The sequence below is a fragment of the Triturus cristatus genome, chromosome 5_1 (genome assembly GCF_964204655.1).
Source record: "Triturus cristatus chromosome 5_1, aTriCri1.1, whole genome shotgun sequence".
NCBI classification, from domain to species: domain Eukaryota; kingdom Metazoa; phylum Chordata; class Amphibia; order Caudata; family Salamandridae; genus Triturus; species Triturus cristatus.
This window is the reverse complement of record NC_140587.1, coordinates 127928011-127946355: the sequence shown is the minus strand read 5'-3', so window position 1 is coordinate 127946355 and position 18345 is coordinate 127928011. Positions and strand designations below refer to the sequence as shown.

The window sequence follows — 18345 nt, the reverse complement described above, 5'->3', positions numbered from 1 at the left end:
TTGCACACATGTGCTCCTGTTTCTTGTGGTAGATTGAAACCATTGCACACATGTGCTCCTGTTTCTTGTGGTACATTGAAACCATTGCACACATGTTCTCCTGTTTCTTGTGGTAGATTGAAACCATTGCACTTGTGCTCCTGTTTCTTGTGGTAGATTGAAACCATTGCACATGTGCTCCTGTTTCTTGTGGTACATTGTAACCATTTCACATGTGTTCCTGGTTCTAGTGGTATATTGAAACCATTTCACATGTGTCCCTGGTTCTTGTGGTATATTGAAACCATTGCACACATGTGCTCCTGTTTCTTGTGGTATATTGAAACCATTGCACACACGTGCTCCTGTTTCTTGTGGTAGATTGAAACCATTGCACTTGTGCTCCTGTTTCTTGTGGTAGATTGAAACCATTGCACTTGTGCTCCTGTTTCTTGTGGTAGATTGAAACCATTACACATGTGCTCCTGTTTCTTGTGGTACATTGTAACCATTTCACATGTGTTCCTGGTTCTAGTGGTATATTGAAACCATTGCACTTGTGCTCCTGTTTCTTGTGGTAGATGGAAACCATTGCACACACGTGCTCCTGTTGCTTGTGGTAGATTGAAACCATTGCACTTGTGTTCCTGTTTCTTGTGGTAGGTTGAAACCATTGCACATGTGCTCCTGTTTCTTCATGGTAGATTGAAGCCATGGCACACATGTGCTCCTGTTTCTTGGGGTAGATTGAAACCATTGCACACATGTGCTCCTGTTTCTTGTGGTAGGTTGAAACCATTGCACATGTGCTCCTGTTTCTTCATGGTAGATTGAAGCCATGGCACACATGTGCTCCTGTTTCTTGGGGTAGATTGAAACCATTGCACACATGTGCCCCTGTTTCTTGTAGTAGATTGAAACCATTGCACACATGTGCTCCTGTTTCTTCGAGGTAGATTGAAACCGTTGCACTTGTGCTCCTGTTTCTTGTGGTAGATTGAAACCATTGCACACATGTGCCCCTGTTTCTTGTGGTATATTGAAACCATTGCACACATGTGCTCCTGTTTCTTCGAGGTAGATTGAAACCGTTGCACTTGTGCTCCTGTTTCTTGTGGTAGATTGAAACCATTGCACACATGTGCTCCTGTTTCTTGTGGTAGATTGAAACCATTGCACACATGTGCTCCTGTTTCTTGTGGTACATTGAAACCATTGCACTTGTGATCCTGTTTCTTGTGGTACATTGAAACCATTGCACACATGTGCTCCTGTCTCTTTTGGTAGATTGGAACCATTGCACACGTGCTCCTGTTTCTTGGGGTAGATTGAAACCATTGCACACATGTGCTCCTGTTTCTTGGGGTAGATTGAAACCATTGCACACATGTTCTCCTGTTTCTTGTGGTAGATTGAAACCATTGCACTTGTGATCCTGTTTCTTGTGGTAGATTGGAACCATTGCACACATGTGCTCCTGTTTCTTGTGGTAGATTGAAACCATTGCACACATGTGCTCCTGTTTCTTGTGGTACATTGAAACCATTGCACACATGTTCTCCTGTTTCTTGTGGTAGATTGAAACCATTGCACTAGTGCTCCTGTTTCTTGTGGTACATTGAAACCATTGCACACATGTGCTCCTGTTTCTTGTGGTACATTGAAACCATTGCACACATGTGCTCCTGTTTCTTGTGGTACATTGAAACCATTGCACACATGTGCTCCTGTTTCTTGTGGTAGATTGAAACCATTTCACATGTGTTCCTGTTTCTTGTGGTAGGTTGAAACCATTGCACATGTGCTCCTGTTTCTTCATGGTAGATTGAAGCCATGGCACACATGTGCTCCTGTCTCTTTTGGTAGATTGGAACCATTGCACACGTGCTCCTGTTTCTTGGGGTAGATTGAAACCATTGCACACATGTGCTCCTGTTTCTTGTGGTACATTGAAACCATTGCACACATGTTCTCCTGTTTCTTGTGGTAGATTGAAACCATTGCACTAGTGCTCCTGTTTCTTGTGGTACATTGAAACCATTGCACACATGTGCTCCTGTTTCTTGTGGTACATTGAAACCATTGCACACATGTGCTCCTGTTTCTTGTGGTAGATTGAAACCATTTCACATGTGTTCCTGTTTCTTGTGGTAGGTTGAAACCATTGCACTAGTGCTCCTGTTTCTTGTGGTACATTGAAACAATTGCACACATGTGCTCCTGTCTCTTTTGGTAGATTGGAACCATTGCACACGTGCTCCTGTTTCTTGGGGTAGATTGAAACCATTGCACACATGTGCTCCTGTTTCTTGGGGTAGATTGAAACCATTGCACACATGTTCTCCTGTTTCTTGTGGTAGATTGAAACCATTGCACTTGTGATCCTGTTTCTTGTGGTAGATTGGAACCATTGCACACATGTGCTCCTGTTTCTTGTGGTAGATTGAAACCATTGCACACATGTGCTCCTGTTTCTTGTGGTACATTGAAACCATTGCACACATGTTCTCCTGTTTCTTGTGGTAGATTGAAACCATTGCACTAGTGCTCCTGTTTCTTGTGGTAGATTGAAACCATTGCACACATGTGCTCCTGTCTCTTTTGGTAGATTGGAACCATTGCACACGTGCTCCTGTTTCTTGGGGTAGATTGAAACCATTGCACACATGTGCTCCTGTCTCTTTTGGTAGATTGGAACCATTGCACACGTGCTCCTGTTTCTTGGGGTAGATTGAAACCATTGCACACATGTGCTCCTGTTTCTTGGGGTAGATTGTAACCATTTCACATGTGCTCCTGTTTCTAGTGGTATATTGAAACCATTTCACACATGTGCTCCTGTTTCTAGTGGTATATTGAAACCATTTCACATGTGCTCCTGTTTCTTGTGGTAGATTGGAACCATTGCACATGTACTCCGGTATCGTTGTGGTAGATTGAAACCATTGCACACATGTATTCCTGTTTCTTGTGGTAGATTGAAACTATTGCACATGTGCTCCTGTTTTTTGTGGTAGATTGAAACCATTGCACACGTGCTCCTGTTTCTTCATGGTAGATTGAAGTCATGGCACACATGTGCTCCTGTTTCTTGGGGTAGATTGAAACCATTGCACACATGTGCTCCTGTTTCTTGTGGTAGATTGAAACCAATGCAAACGGTTGTCGATTTCGCTGTCCTGCCGTGACACAACAGCGATCACAACGCTCTGACCATGGAACTAGAGATGCCGGATCTGGGAAATTCCACGGCTAGCTGTCCCTCCTCGGATAGTTGATTAATACTCTCTAATAATAGAAGAAGAATAAGGTGTGGGGTAATTCAACAGTCACCCGATAAGCTGGCCACATTATATTCATCAATTATTCTGACCTTACTAGAAATGGGGAAGGCTACAACTACAGGGGGCATTTTATTAACTACCGATAGAGTTGCAGAATTGCATGCAGAATTGACATCTAAACTGGTCGATATAGTTTATCCAAAGGTACCTTCTAGGGTGAAAAAGGGGGTTAAGCGATATTGGGTTAATGATAACAGCCAAAAGGCTAAACGGGCTCAGCTGGACACCATCAAAGCAAAGGATAGGTCCCAGATTAAACAGAATTGGGTGTTGTATAGAGATAGCATCCAACAAGCAAAAACGACCTGGGAACTGGACAGATGGGATACCCTAAAAACTGCCCTATCCAACAAAGACATGACGGCATTTTGGACTATAGTCAGTACAGGCTGTAGTGAAGGAAAGTCAGCCATCGATCCAAACATAGAATCAGATGTATGGAAGACACATTTTCAGGCTCTATACACTACAGAGGAAGCAGTTGGCCCAATTGATGAAACATCTATAATCTCTTTAGGGACTATTCATGAAGAGGCCCCTGGGATCACTTTGACTGAAGTATTAAACGCAATAAGCAAGCTTCCCTTCGGCAAAGCACCAGGATTGGATACGTTACCGGGGGATCTCTTTCGGGCAGAACTAAAAATATGGGGCCCTACCTAGGGGCATTATTTAATGCTATTATGAAAGGTATCAAAACGGTGAGAATAGAGGGTGGTATTCTCTATCTAATATTTGTGGACCTGAAGACAGCCTTTGACTTGGTGCCCAGAGTCAAATTATGAGGTGGACTTCTGGGGATCCCCTCTACCGCCTCAGCATGCTTATGAGATTACATGAAGGCAACTTTGCCCAAGTGAGGTATGGCAAATGTGGTGAACCAACCTTCCGACTCCCAGTTAATAGAGGAGTAAGGCAGGGGTGCGCGCTCGCACCTACCCTGTTTTTCCTATTCAGTAATGTACTGGTCGCCCAACTCATTGAGGTAAAGGACAACAATGTCCCAAAGATAGCATACAGTAAGGTACCAGCAATGATATTTCTACTTTTAAAGTCGCCCATGGGTATCCAGAGGATCCTCGATAGCTTTGTTGCCTTCTGCAGAAACAGGGGGCTGGAGATTAACACGCAGAAGACTAAATTTAGGGTATTCAACCCAGCTAACACATCCTGTTCTAACCCTTGCTTGAATGGCACCATGCTTGAGAGGGTGTCGGTATTTGATTACCTAGGGGTCGAAATGACAGAAAATCTGGAGTGGGGGCCACAAATGGCCAAAGCAAGTCTTAAGCTCGCCCAGACTGTGGGGGGAATTGCAAAATTGAATAGAAACTCCTCCAACAAACCAGCTGGGCCAATAGCAGAGATCTACAACGTGCAAGCAAGGGGTGCATCAATGCATGGGGCTGAATTATTGGGTCATTGCTCTTCTAGTAGCTTGAGTAAGATAGAGAATAATTTCATGAGGCAGATGTTAGGTCTCCCCCTAGCACTCCCCTTAGCCCCCCTACGCTTGGATCTAAGATCCAGACCAATTGGGGATGAGATTGGCCTTAGACCCCTAACTTTTTGGTGCAGTCTGTGGGTGATCCCGGAATTGGCAGTTTATCGGTCAGAGCTAAAGGAGCTACTGAGTCTCCCGGCATAGGTAAAATCCCATGGTTTGTGCATGTAAAGGAGGTATGTCGTAGGCTGGGTAAACCAAGCTTATGGAGTAATCCTGAAGAAATGTGCCCTGTAATTTCACGATCTGAACAGGTAAGATCTTACAGGATGTATAAACTTGCAGATATCCAGGAGAGTTCGGCCACAGGACACTTGACAGACGAATTCTTGAGAATCAAGGACGAGTATACAATAGAGTCCTTCCTGGATGACACCCAACCAACCCTGGCAAGGAAATTATACATCCCGTTTAGATTTGGGACCTTGCCGTTCCGTGCTTTCTCTAACAAAGGGTCTAAAATCACACCTCGAGGGTGCCCTGCCTGCAACTGTGAGGAAGAGTCAGAGCTCCATGTCTTTTTCTTATGCCCTGGCTATAAATCAGCTGGACAGCGCTGACTTTTCCAACTGTGCAGGAATTTAGGGTTTGTGCATTGTGTGGAGGCATTTGGAGTCATGAAGTATGATTCCCATATGTCCACTGTCTTTGCTGCATCTTGATTTTTAACCTCGATGTGGCGTACTCGCTGGTTGTTTCTACTCTCGCACTGCGGCTTAGAAGTCTGTATTGTTTGTATTTCTTAACTATTTTATCTATATTTTTACTCTTTTTATTGTATTAACGTGAAGTCCGCTGATCAATTGAGTTTTAACTATTGACAATATTGCATGCGCAGCTGTTTTATGTCCCATGTAGCTCCTACATAGGGGGAATACACATGGTAGTTGGACGAGGACGGGTCACAGATATGAATTGCCCGGATCTACCACTTTGTGAACCCTGTGATGCACTTTAATGCTGTAAATCTATTAATTTGCAAAGCTATTTATGGGGACTGTTTTATAGTACATAGTTATATGTGTGTAAATGTATTGTCTATGCACTTTTATGGTCTATGATGACCGAAATAAAGTTTATGGAATGTTTAAAATTGAAGGCAACTCTGACGGTCGCTGCCACCCTGCTTTACCCCTCACAGCACACAAATGCGTGATTAATGCTTTTAATGCGGTGATGCGGATCACCACATTAAAATCCGTTAGTGTAACGCCTGATGCGTGGTACTTGGCAGGGCTGCGTGCCTCTTGATTAGCTAATGTCATTGTTTTAAGAGCAAGAAAGTCAAGAATGTTTCTAAGTTCATGTGTGAAAACCATGCTGTACCAAGGTGGAACGCTTCTGCATATTAATGAAATAAACGTTTTTGGATTTTCAAGAGTCCTCATATTTTTACTTGATTGTTGCAAGATGTCTTTAACAATGTAAGTGTTCTTATAGATAAGTGGTGCAGAACACCTTCTTTGCTTCTTTCCACTTGCTTCAGTTATGTTGTAAATGCTTGCTGTTTCTTAAACATGGCGGGAGGGGATGTGGTCCGTCGGCTAGACTGCCGACTTTGGTGCTGGATACCAGGGTTCGAGCCTCGGAGTTGCGTCCACATCCTGTGTTTCTGGGCAAATCACTTAATCTCCCCGTGCCTGAATGTGTAATGTAAATACGGTACTCATGTAAAGCGCTCCAATACCTTCGGGTCGAGTTCACACTATATAAATATGCACCAAAAAAAAAAAATCATCTTTCTAAATGTTCATGCTCAGTCAAGTAAATACCAGCCCTCTGTTGTTCATGGGTGGGTGGCCACTTGTAAAGTTCAGGAGGGCCGCACTCTGAGTAGCCCTGCTTTAGAGAATGCTTCCTGAGCTTGCCGTGGTAACAGAAATGAGTGAACAATCCATACAAAGGAATATCCCCAAAAAACGATGAGCACTTGGCAGTGAACTGCCTTAAAATATAATTGGAACAAAATGTTTCAATGGTTGCATTAAAAATTACATTTCAAAATGCAAGAGTACACTATGTGTAAATACAATCTATTGTTAAATGTAACATTTGCACAGAAATAGTGATACATTTCTTTGAAAACATTTAAGAACAACTGTTCAACTGGAGATTGTGCAGTTTAAACATCAGGCCGCTCTTGTTATGCCAAGAGTATACTTCCTGGTAGGACTAAGGTACAAGCACATAAAACATGTCCGCCAGCTGAACTGGTTATTTGTACACATACGACTGCTTGCGATGCTGTAGTGTATACACAGCAGACATGTTGGAATGACAATTCATAGAGAGCTATGAATGAGAAAATTTGCATAGCGTACAACATCAATATTTTTTCGAATTTTTTATATTAAAATAACTACATTATTTTGCATTGACAACTAAAAAATCAGGATCATTTTTTTTACAGAAAAAAATATTTTCTCAAAGGTATTATATTTTGACAGGTTGCCTTTGAAATATAAACTTTTCATGTAAAATGTAAAATGTGAGAGAGTTACTTGCAGGTACTTAATACCCTCTATTAGTGTCGACATGAAAAGGCGTGGTTAAAGTTGGCGGCTAGGCTGGTTGCAGCCGGGTCTCGCGCTAGTCCTGCAGACCTCTGTGGGGCTAGCCGCTCCCACCCTGCTCGCAGGGCCCCGCCTCACCTTCGTAGTCCTGCAGGCTGGTTCTGCCGACGGCCTCTGGCGCCGCCTCCTGGATCACCGCGGCTAGCTTTGCGATCCCCATCGGTAGGCTTCAGTCCTGTGGGCTACGGGGGCTGGGGTTGGGGATGCAGCGATCGGCGGGTGCAGGTGCTCGGCGTCTGCTCCTTCCTGTGCTCCCAGGGCTCTGCCGCAGGAAGGGCGGGGGTTGCAGCGGATCTCAGTGGCATGGCGGCGGATTCAAAAGTGCCCACTGATCGCTGGGAGTGAGCCGAACTTGGGCCGAGTGTGCAGGGGCGAGGGAGCTTTCTGGGTTGTATGGGGTGCGGGGCTGTGTTACAGAGGCCATCGGGGGGAGGGGAGGGGGGGGGGGGAGTCAGGGCTGGTGAACACTGCGCTGTACCGAGAGGGAATACGGGCAGATCCTAATCTCCTGCAGCTAGAAACCTATAGGAGTTGAAGAGCCGCCTGGGAGACAAATTGGGGGCACAGCTTCAGACAGACAGCCAGTGCAAGCTCACAGCGTAGCAGCCAGTAAGTAGTCCAGGTCACGTTGCCTACACACATCATTAGTTGCAGGCAAACATCTGCAGCAGTTGGCTGGACATCAGGCGGAGGTACAAAGTTGTAGAAGTTAGTAGGACATCAGGTGCAGACACACAGCTCTAGCAATCCGCAGGACTTAAGATACAGGCATAGCACGCGGCAGGGTATCAACTATCAAGTGCAATGCACACAGCTTTAGCAGTACATCAGATACACAGCATGGCAGGCATGGAACTTAGTGCCTGCACCCCAAGTAGTAGTATTTCCAAATATGATGTTTATTTCCAAGTAGAGGATCCACGACAGCTTGAGGCGGAAGCTAGGCAAGAAGTGTCTGGCAAGCCTCACATTCTAGAATCCCCACAACAATGACACAGCAATGACCTAGATAAACTCTACACTTAAAGATACAGACCTTTTAATCAGACACCCGTACTACAACCCTGCATTAGCAGCAGGAGAAAGACTGCGGGCACACAGCAGGAGATCCGGCACAGGCAGGCAAGCTGCTATGGCATGCACATGAACTGGCAGACGAGTTCTAAGTTAATAGGCTGCTATAGCACGCAGATGTTGTGGTAGAAGCTCACACCTTCTGAACGCCGGAATCTGTCACAGGGAAACTCCTGCAAAGTAAGTGACCAGTTACAGTCGCACAAGAGTACGCGCTAGGAGAGCCAACACAAGACGGAATCCATGTCAAGCTAATAGGGTGCCAAGCTCTTCATTTGCAATGAACCCATCTTATTTCCCTGTATTTTTATGTAGCGTCCCTACTACGTGGCCAGTAGTTGTTCCCTTTCACAGGAACCGTTCAGGTGGTACACACTTAGTGGTAATACGAGAGTAGTACATTTTTAAGCCAATTAGATGTCACCCCAACTTTTTCTTAGCAGTACTCGATGCACACTTTGAGCCAGATTCACCAAGAGTATGCAATGAGGTGGTGTGACTTACTCTGTTAGTACTCCCCAGTAATTCCTGGAGTAAACCAGGACTATTCCTAACTTTTGTATAGAGGAATAAGTCATGAGTTCTACAGAGGTAAGACATGCACCCTCAATCTCCAGCTTTATGCAGACAAATAAACAATCTAGTGTGTCCACTTTATCTTTATTAGGTTAAGTAGGAAACCTTCCCCTCTAGTAAACTAACTGCATGCGGAGAGTCCCAGCATATTTGTTACACCAGTGATGCATGGCATGAGCAGTACATTAATGCAATAACACATCTTGACCTTAAACTTAAACAACTTGTGTGAATCATTATCTGTTAGGCCCTCTTGATGGAGCTAAATCCATAAAGTGAGAGGACAGCATCTCTCCATACATGCACACTGGGGTCCAGCACCGTTGTGCTTACATGCACATTGAGGCCTTGTGACTTCCCTCAGACTCGGTGCGTGCATGCATGGTAATGGTTGAGTTGCTCCCACCTTAAGGAGAGCCTAACAAGTATCTACTGTAAATAGCAATAGTCCACCTATTGAAGACAATTCTCCTGAGGAACACAACAGTACTTGTATGCTACTGTCCCCTTTACCTGGCGAGATTAATATGGGATGCGCTGCTTTGGTTTTCAGGACGAAGAAGATAACTAAAGGCTGGTGACGGACCATCCTAAGGCAGGTGACGGACCATCCTATTCATGGCTCCAATCGCGAGTATATATATATATATATTAGGAGCCAGCTCCCAAAGACACGTTTGCCCTTCTGATGGATACATCCCCAGGTAGTCTTGACACCTAGGCTAATAGCTTGCGGCATTTCTTTCTCAACCTTTCGTCTGGAAGCATCTCTGCCAGTCTCATACAGGTGAGTGGTAGGATCAAGCTGTGTGCCAGCGGTCTGCTTAAGGCAACCTGTCCGTTATTTAATGTCCCATTCGAGTGTGTCCATGGCGGAGAGAATCTACCCTATGCCTTCTAATCACCAACTGCCCGAGCTCTCAAACATTTCAAGCATAGAGCACAGTCGCCGGTCATTCAGAAAGGGCCCCATCTGCATGTTGCCACTCTGGCACAAAGGTGACTACCTTCCAGGTCCCCTGTTGCCAGGTAAAATAACCTGTCTTCCCACCCCACTTCCCCTGCAGGGCAAGGAGAGGTCTTCAGGTCCCTTATGCATACATCATTCCAACTTGTAACTTGGCAAAATATGCTAGATACAGTAAAACAGCATCCATTCTCCTAGCAGGTTGGGCATTCAAGTGCTTCCAGTCACCTTGTAGTCTCTTTACAGCACTAAGAGTCTGGGATTGTTACTGGACCAGTGTGATGGTTCCTGTTGCAGTAGACAAAGTGTTTTGCTAGTGAATGTCTTGGTCAATGTCCGTGTCAGGCTTGGATGCTTTGTGATGTTGCGAGTCCCTTGGAAAGTATTAGAGGCAAGCCCGGCTCCAGGAATTTTTATTTGGGTGGGCCAAGGGTGCATTTGGGTGGGCCACTGCGGCTCGATTTGTCGCCTATATGACTCCCAAGAAACATTCTATAATTGTATGCGGGAAATGGTGAGTTAGTTGAGAAACAACTCATTACAGTTTAACAACGACAAAACGGAGATTCTGCACTGTGGGGTGGGCAGAGTTCCACCAGTTTTATCGACTGACTTCTGGCCTATCCCCACAGATGCCCCCTTGGTACCCATGAGTACGGTACGCAATCTGGGAGTTAGCATCAGGTCTCCGGAAGGTGCTGCCATTGCTACCTTCCCTGGCCAGAGCTACAGTGGTTAGGAGTGTTATCCTGAGCCGCCTGGATTATTGTAACGCCTTGCTACTGGAGTCCCCGAGTTACTTGATTATGAGGCTCCAGAGAATTAAGACGGCAGCAGCGAAGCTTGCATTGGCAAGACCACGCCGGTCATCAACAACTCGGGCGTTAGCGGAGCTGCATTGGCTTCCGCTGACCCAAAGGATAATGTTCAAGTCTTTGTGCGTTGTCTTTAAAGCACTAAATAGACTTGGATCTAAACCTCTGCAGAGGATGTTCGGGTGGTACTCACCGGCGCGCAGCTTACGATCCTCCTCAGCCAACCTGGTCCAGATCCCGAGGATAAAGAGATCTACAATGGGGGGGATGAGCGTTTGGCGTGGCAGCTGCCGCCTCTGGAACTGCCTTCCCTTGGAGTTGAGGCAAAGGCCGGACCTACTGTCATTTCCTAGAGCATGATCGCTGGCTCTGTCGCACTGCTTACCCGCCAGCATCTTACTAGTATCTTAGTGCCAGGATGCCCGTAGGGTTACAGCGCGCTTTATAAATGTCGATACAAATGTCTAGGCAGGCCTGCTTCAGGGCCCTCCTTTATCTCTTCTTAGTCTTACAAGGCCCAGTAAAACGCACTCTTTTCCAAATCTCTTTCTAAATATTATCACTCTCAAAAAGTGTTTTTCCATGTAATGTTCCTTTGATGGGAAGAGGAGGTTTCTGAGGTGGGAGTATCAGGCAAGTGACCCTTCTCGGGCTCCCTCTGAGCGAGCTCCAGGGAGAATCCCTCTTCAATACAACCTCCACCTGACCCCGGACTCTGCAGCGCACTCCCTTATAGGCTCCCTCTGTGCGAGCCTTCAGGGAGAATCCCTCTTCATTACTACCCCCTCCTGACCCCGGACTCTGCAGCGCGCTCCCTTACAGGCTCCCTCTGTGCGACCCATCATGGAGGATCCCTCTTCATTACTACCTCCACCTGACCCCTGACTCTGCAGCGCGCTCCCTTACAGGCTCCCTCTGTCCGAGCCTTCAGGGAGAATCCCTCTTCATTACTACCTCCACCTGACCCCGGACTCTGCAACGCACTCCATTACAGGCTCCCTCTGTGAGCCTTCAGGGAGAATCCCTCTTCATTACTACCCCCTCCTGACCCCGGACTCTGCAGCGCACTCCCTTACAGGCTTGATTATCCACTACTCCTCTCTCAGTGCCCTTGGGCCCCAGCCCCATATCAGGCAACATCGGGCTCCACTTTAATTTTTCCCTGTAAAAACATTAGTAAAATTACCTTCAAACTTAAAACATTGAATATAGCAGTAAATATAATTAGCACGCACTTTAAAGTATGGAAATGAGATCCTGTGCACACGTATGGGTAATTGGCTGGTCCTGTATGTATTCAGTAGATGCCAGAAAGAGTCGGACACATTCTTTGTAATGGATAAACACTGGTCGACATCAGGTGTGTTGCGTGCAACAGTTCTTTTAACCCCTTCAGCGCTGCGCGGATTCCCCCGCGGTGCTGAAGGGTTCGAGCGCGGGCGGGGCCATGACGGAACGGTTCCGTCATGAGCACAGCTCAACCGATGCTCATGACGGAACCGTTCCGTCATGAGCATGGAAGGGGTTAATGAAAGGTTTCAGTGCAATATACAAAAGAAAATTGATCAGCCGACACGTGTTTCGTCACAACGTGTAGCTGTTGTGACTCATCAGGGCTGTACGGGAGTAAAAGTATGTATCAAAAAGGACCTCGATATGAAGTCACTCGAGGAAAAGGACCCGCTGAGGAGACGGCGGGAACTAGGGTCACACGGATGACGCTAAAGTAGCAGGATCGGTAGAAGAGCGAACTCGGGTACGGGATCAGCTCGTGATTCCAGGGAGCGGAATTTGTTGCAGGTCTTGACCTACGCATTGCAGGGGTAATTTCATTGGGTTTGTCACCCCTGACCTAGTAGCACCGTACATTTTGTTCACTCGACTAACCACGTACACGCTCGAGCGCCAAGCTTCCTCCAAATCATCAAACCCTCACCACTGTTAGCACTTTAAAGTATGTTCCACAGTAGCCCTTATGACCCGACTGCTGGTCCGGCTTTAGCGCTGATGCGAAAGTCTTTTTTGGCGCCGCACCAATAACCTCTTTCTCCGTAAATACCTTTACTACCACCTTCCACCAGTGCCCCTCATCCCTCCATGACCCCCCTATTGGCCTCCTCCTCGGATTCCCTCACTGCCACACGCCACAAGTGCCCCTCATCTCCCCATAGCTCCTCCCCCTCATGACCTCCTTCCCTCACTGCCACCCTCCACCTGTGCCCCTCATCTCTCTGAAGCCCCTCCCCCACATGACCTCCTCCTCAGACTCCCTCACTACCACCCTCCACCTCATCTCTCCCTAGCTCCCCCCTCCACCCCATGACCTCTTCCTCGGATTCCCTTACTGCCACCCTCCAACAGTGCCCCTCATCTTTATGTAGCCCCTCTTTCATATGCATTTCATTTGTTGTATAGCGCTACTCATATCAGTGTAGTGTGTGTCAGTACTTTACACCACGCACACATTATACAGAGACAACGAATCATACAAGTATATAAATCAGTCTACAGGGAATGTCACATAAGCCAATGAGGATTACAGAGTGTATGAATCACATGTCATCCATACTGGTGGGCAGTATATTTCAAGAGGGTTTGGTCTGGAGAAGCACAAACTCAGGATTTAAAGAGTACTCTAGTGGTTGGGGGTCCGCTTTACTGATAAAAATGTATATCTGACCAAACATACTCATTTTAGCCACATTAGAATAATGAAAGACTGAGGAAGTTCTAACTATGGGCCAGATGTATGAAGCCCTTTTCATGTTCGCAAATGGGCTGATTCTCAGAATCGGCCCGTTTGCAAATGGGAAAAAGCCTTTTGGAATGTATCATCCCAAAAGGGCCTCACCAAATAGGGAATTGCAAAATTTGTGATTCCTTATTTTGCGAATGCATTTAAGGAATCACAAATTGCGATTCCTTAAATACAATGCAGGAAACACCCAAGTTGTGCGATTTCTCCGTAAGAAATCACAAATTACCACCAACTTCTAGTTGGTGGCAATTTGCGATTTCTTTGAAAAATGCACTTTTATGCATTTTTCAAAGTGCCATGTGGCACACATACATGCCCTTAGGGCATGTATGTGCACCATATGTGCACGCATATATATTTCAGGGGTGCTACAGGGTGTCCTTTTGACACCCTTGCACCCTTGAAATTGCATTTGCAATTTGCGAGTACCTAATGGGTACTCACAAATTGCGACTGTCTTCCCATTCATTCCTATGGGCCTCTAGGCCCATAGGAATGAATGGGAAGGTATTCCTTAATTGCGAATCGCAATTTGCGATTCGCAATTAAGGAATTCCTACCTACATAGCATTTTGCGAGTCCTTAACAATGATTCGCTAAAAATCGCTATTAAGGACTCGCAAACTGCTAAAATGATACATCTGCCCCTATATCACAAAACAAAAAAAGCCAAGTTCTAACTATACCACTCAGGTTCGCATGCAGCTCTTTGATGACAGTTCATTGGTCACTGTCCTAGGTTAGGATTGTAACTTCTGAACTGCAAATAACACAAGGATCTCTGTGACAAAGGCAGTAACCCACTGAGCTTCCACATAAAATACAGTTCATCTCTATTTAAAAACTACTAACAGACAAATGGTTGTTCTCCAGCAGGATCATTAATCACCAGCGTTATCTGGGCATTTTGTATTGTCTTATTGTTGTCCTGCATCGGCCATGATAATGATAAAAACTGTTTAAATGAAGCATACACGAAGTATGCGAAGTATGTGTCCTGCTGGGCCTGTGCGGATTTTAAAAAGAAATAGTAACACATTCTCTTACCTACTCCATTAGTCAAACTTTGTGCCACAGCCTGATGTTATAAGCAGCTGCAGGGGGTCAGGAAAGGTGAATAGGAATAAACAAACTTCTTTTCTCCTGCGCTGCATAGAAAAAGAAATATCCACGCAGCAGGACAGTAGGCAAAGGTTACCTGTGCCAAAGAAAGGATTTGTCGCCTTTCGCCATGCCCCTAGTGGAGCTGAAGGGCTGAAAAAATAAACAAAGTCTTTAACATGTAAATGGTATTTTAAAGACCTGTGAAGTACTCGGGTGCGGCTGCGTTAATCTCAAACACTCTGTGTGCGCCCGGGAAGCTGTCTCGGCCGGGCTGACACACACGATGGGGGGGGGGGGGGGGGGTGTGAAACCCTTTGAGCGCAATGGCGTTGCCCGCCTGCCTTCAAGCCCTCACTGTGAGGGCCAAGGCTTCTGTTTGGGTGGGCCAGGCTCATGTTTGGGTGGGCCGCTAGAACCGGGCCTGATTAGAGGTGATGCTGGTAGTATGCAGTTGAGTAACAAAGACCCTGCTTCAAAAGAAGCAGTTGCTAGTACCCTCTTGATGTGGGGAAGGCCCTTTGGTGGACATCCTAAATGTTCCACAGGCGAGAGACCGAGTTACTGATGGATTTTCTTCCCTGTTTTTTCTCTCTGTATTTTGCCTGTCCGTGTGACCTGCACTTGTAATATCTAAGATTATGCGGAATATTATTATTGCAAACCAGCTTTTGGGGCAGGCAGGTCTACTACCGACAAACCATGAGGAGGAAGGCAGGAGCGACACAGGTGCGGGAATTGAGTTAATGGAAGTCCATGCCACCACACTGGCAAACACATCTAAAATACAGCTGCCATAGGGCCGATGCAAAGGGATTTGTATACTCGGAAGACGCGTTCAACCCACACTCCGGATGGGCGAAAGAGTTATCCGCCTTCCAAAGTTGAATATATTGACCCGAAGAGGTGCCAAAACTCTTCAGAGCGACTGATTCATAAATATGAAGGTAACGGACCACACCACGCTGGCTGCGAAATCCATAAACAGGCTACGCTGCATTCTTAAGAGAGTTTGCTTAACCTGCTGTAAATTTCATTTTTGCACCCTCAGTTACCTGGCAGAGAAACGTAATATCTTTAAAAAAGGGTATGAACTCCAGAAACAAAGAAAAACTGGTGCTTGAAATCCTGAAAATCTTAGTCTATCCGTCTGGTGGGCAGCACCCAGAATGTTGAATAACCTTCTTCACAACTGAGGAAGGCCCCTTCTTTCTCCACAAAAACAGAGGAATGGAATTGCTCTTATCCCACTGTTCCATTTCCTGTGCACGTCCTCTCTGTCCTAACAACCATGGTGTAAAAGAAAGGCTTGCCTCCCTTGCAGTGGACTCCTCAAGCTTGACAGCCGTCGTTCCTCCCTGGAAATGCAATCTTTCAGAATTACATCCTAATATTTGTATCTCATATGTCGCTGACTTGCTGCTCTCCCACTGTGAGTTTTGCTGACAGTCTGGACTATTTTGGGTATTAGTGCTTTCCTTTAAAACTCGTTTTCTCGACACTGTTCTCATTGCGATGAACACTACAAGAAGTTCATGGCATCGACACAACATGGTCCACTCTATTAAAAAAATAAATCTATAAATGAATAAGTAAATAAAAATTCCATCGGTAGGAGGCGTTGCTGCTTTTTACTTGGAAAAGACGGTATTCTTCGTGTCGTTCGTAGGCCGAGAAGGCACGAGGAGAAGACCGCCGCCCATGTGTGACATCATGGTGGCCGGGTCCCCGGTGAGTGCTCTCATTGACACGGGGGCGTCGGTGAACGTCATGGACAGCTGCCAGTATGAGAGGTTGTCGCCACGCCCACCCCTGAGACCCTCCAAAGCCCAAATCTTCACGTACGACAGTGACCGGCCACTGTCCCTGCGAGGGGTGATCGACGTTGAAGTCGTCAGCGAAGGCCGGAAGTTGGCCACGACATTCCACGTGGCGGAAGGCAAGAGGGGCACCCTGCTGAGCTGCCACACCGCCGAAGATCTGGCGCTGGTATTCTTCGCAAATCAGGTGCACGATCTGCATGCAAGGGAGATACTGAAGGACTTTCCGATGCTGTTTCAAGGTCTAGGATGCCTGCGCGGGAAGCAGTTCAAACTACACGTGGACCCGACAGTCCGGCCCATGGCGCTGCGTCACCGGAGAATACCATTCCTCCTGCGACCACAGGTAGAAGAGGAGTTGCAAAAATTGGAAGACTTGGGGGTGATTGAGAAGGTATCGGGTCCGACCCCGTGGGTGTCCCCCCTGGTCGTGGCGCCCAAACCCAAGCAGCCCGGCGCCATCCGACTGTGTGTAGACATGCGCCTCCCAAACAAGGCAGTCAAGCGCGAAAGACACCTCACGCCCACCATGGACGATATTGTGGCCGACCTCAACGGCGCGCAGTGGTTCACGAAATTGGACCTCAACGCGGGGTACCACCAGCTTGAACTCCACCCCGACAGCCGCAACATAACCACCTTCTCCACCCACGTTGGCCTGCGGAGATATAAGCGGCTGAGCTTCGGAATCTCGTCAGCGGCCGAAGTTTTCCAAAACGCCATAAGGGAGACTCTCTCGGGTCTCCAGGGAGTCATCAACCTAAGTGACGACATTCTGGTGTTCTCACGAACTCTGGAAGAACACCATCGGCATCTGCGTGACACGCTGCAGCGGCTAGCGGATAGTGGCCTCACCCTGCATGAGGCCAAGTGCTCCTTCTACCAGGAGTCGGTCGAATTCTTCGGCTACATCTTCTTGAGGGAAGGCCTGAGAGTGGATCCGAAGAAAGTGGTAGCGATCCGCGCTGCCCCGAGGCCCACATCTGCCACCGAGGTCAGGAGCTTCCTGGGGATGGCAACCTACTGCGGGCGGTTCATTCCCAATCTGGCGTCCCTGTCGGAGCCGCTCCGGCTTCTCACGAAGAGTGGTCATCCTTGGACCTGGGCGGCTAAGGAAGATATGGCGTTCCAAGCGGTCAAGGACGCGCTGATCGATGACAAGGTGATGGCGTACTTCAGGCCCCACCGGCGGACAGAGGTGGTGGTGGACGCGAGCCCCGTGGGGCTGGGCGCGGTCCTGATGCAGGAGACGGAGGCGAAGGAATGGGTCCCGACCGCGTATGCCAGCAGGGCTCTGACGGCTACGGAGATGAGGTACGCGCAGATCGAGCGGGAGGCGCTGGCCATCAAGTGGGCCTGCCAACATTTCCATCTCTACCTGTATGGGCACGACTTCCGGGTGGTCACCGACCACAAGCCCCTGGTTCCGCTCTTCGCTGGCACGGCGAGGCTAGGGCCCCCGAGGATCGAGAGATGGGCGGTCCAGTTACAAGCGTACCGATTTGAGGTCGTGTTCCGACCCGGGGCCAGCAACCCAGCGGACTTCCTGTCCCGCCACCCGGAGCCGGTGCGCCCTGATCAGGCGGATGAGGCGGAGACGGAGGAGTTCGTCCGACTAGTGTCGCAAGCTGCATGCCCGGTGGCACTCACGTTGGAAGACATCGGCAAGGCCACGGAACTGGACGACTGCCTCGTGAAGGTGAAGCGCACGCTGGCGACCCACCACTGGCGGAACTTCCTGGATGGAGTGCAGGCCCTCACCGAAGAGGAGAAAGTGTATCGACAGCAGGTGTGGAACGCGCGGAGTGAACTCAGCGAGGGGCCGCACGGCGTG

General features: G+C 47.5%; 2 protein-coding genes across 5 annotated transcripts in view; one reads left to right on the top strand and one right to left on the bottom strand.

The window, feature by feature from the left end:
- LOC146830371 (flap endonuclease 1-like) overlaps positions 1 to 7669 on the bottom strand; it is a 57000-nt gene extending 49331 nt beyond the window's left edge. Inside the window, exon 1 of the mRNA XM_085604562.1 lies at positions 7479 to 7669. Coding sequence (XP_085460688.1) covers positions 7479 to 7560 — 82 coding nt within the window. The 5' untranslated portion in view covers positions 7561 to 7669. The remainder of the gene's footprint in view (positions 1 to 7478) is intronic.
- TMEM276 (transmembrane protein 276) overlaps positions 7427 to 18345 on the top strand; it is a 55210-nt gene continuing 44291 nt past the window's right edge. For 2 of the 4 annotated variants that reach the window (XM_085604565.1, XM_085604563.1), the window contains exon 1: positions 7430 to 7562. The gene's annotated coding sequence lies outside the window, so the exon portion shown is untranslated. Of the gene's footprint in view, positions 7563 to 18345 lie in introns of all 4 variants that reach the window. The other 2 variants (XM_085604566.1, XM_085604564.1) reach the window with 2 other exon arrangements.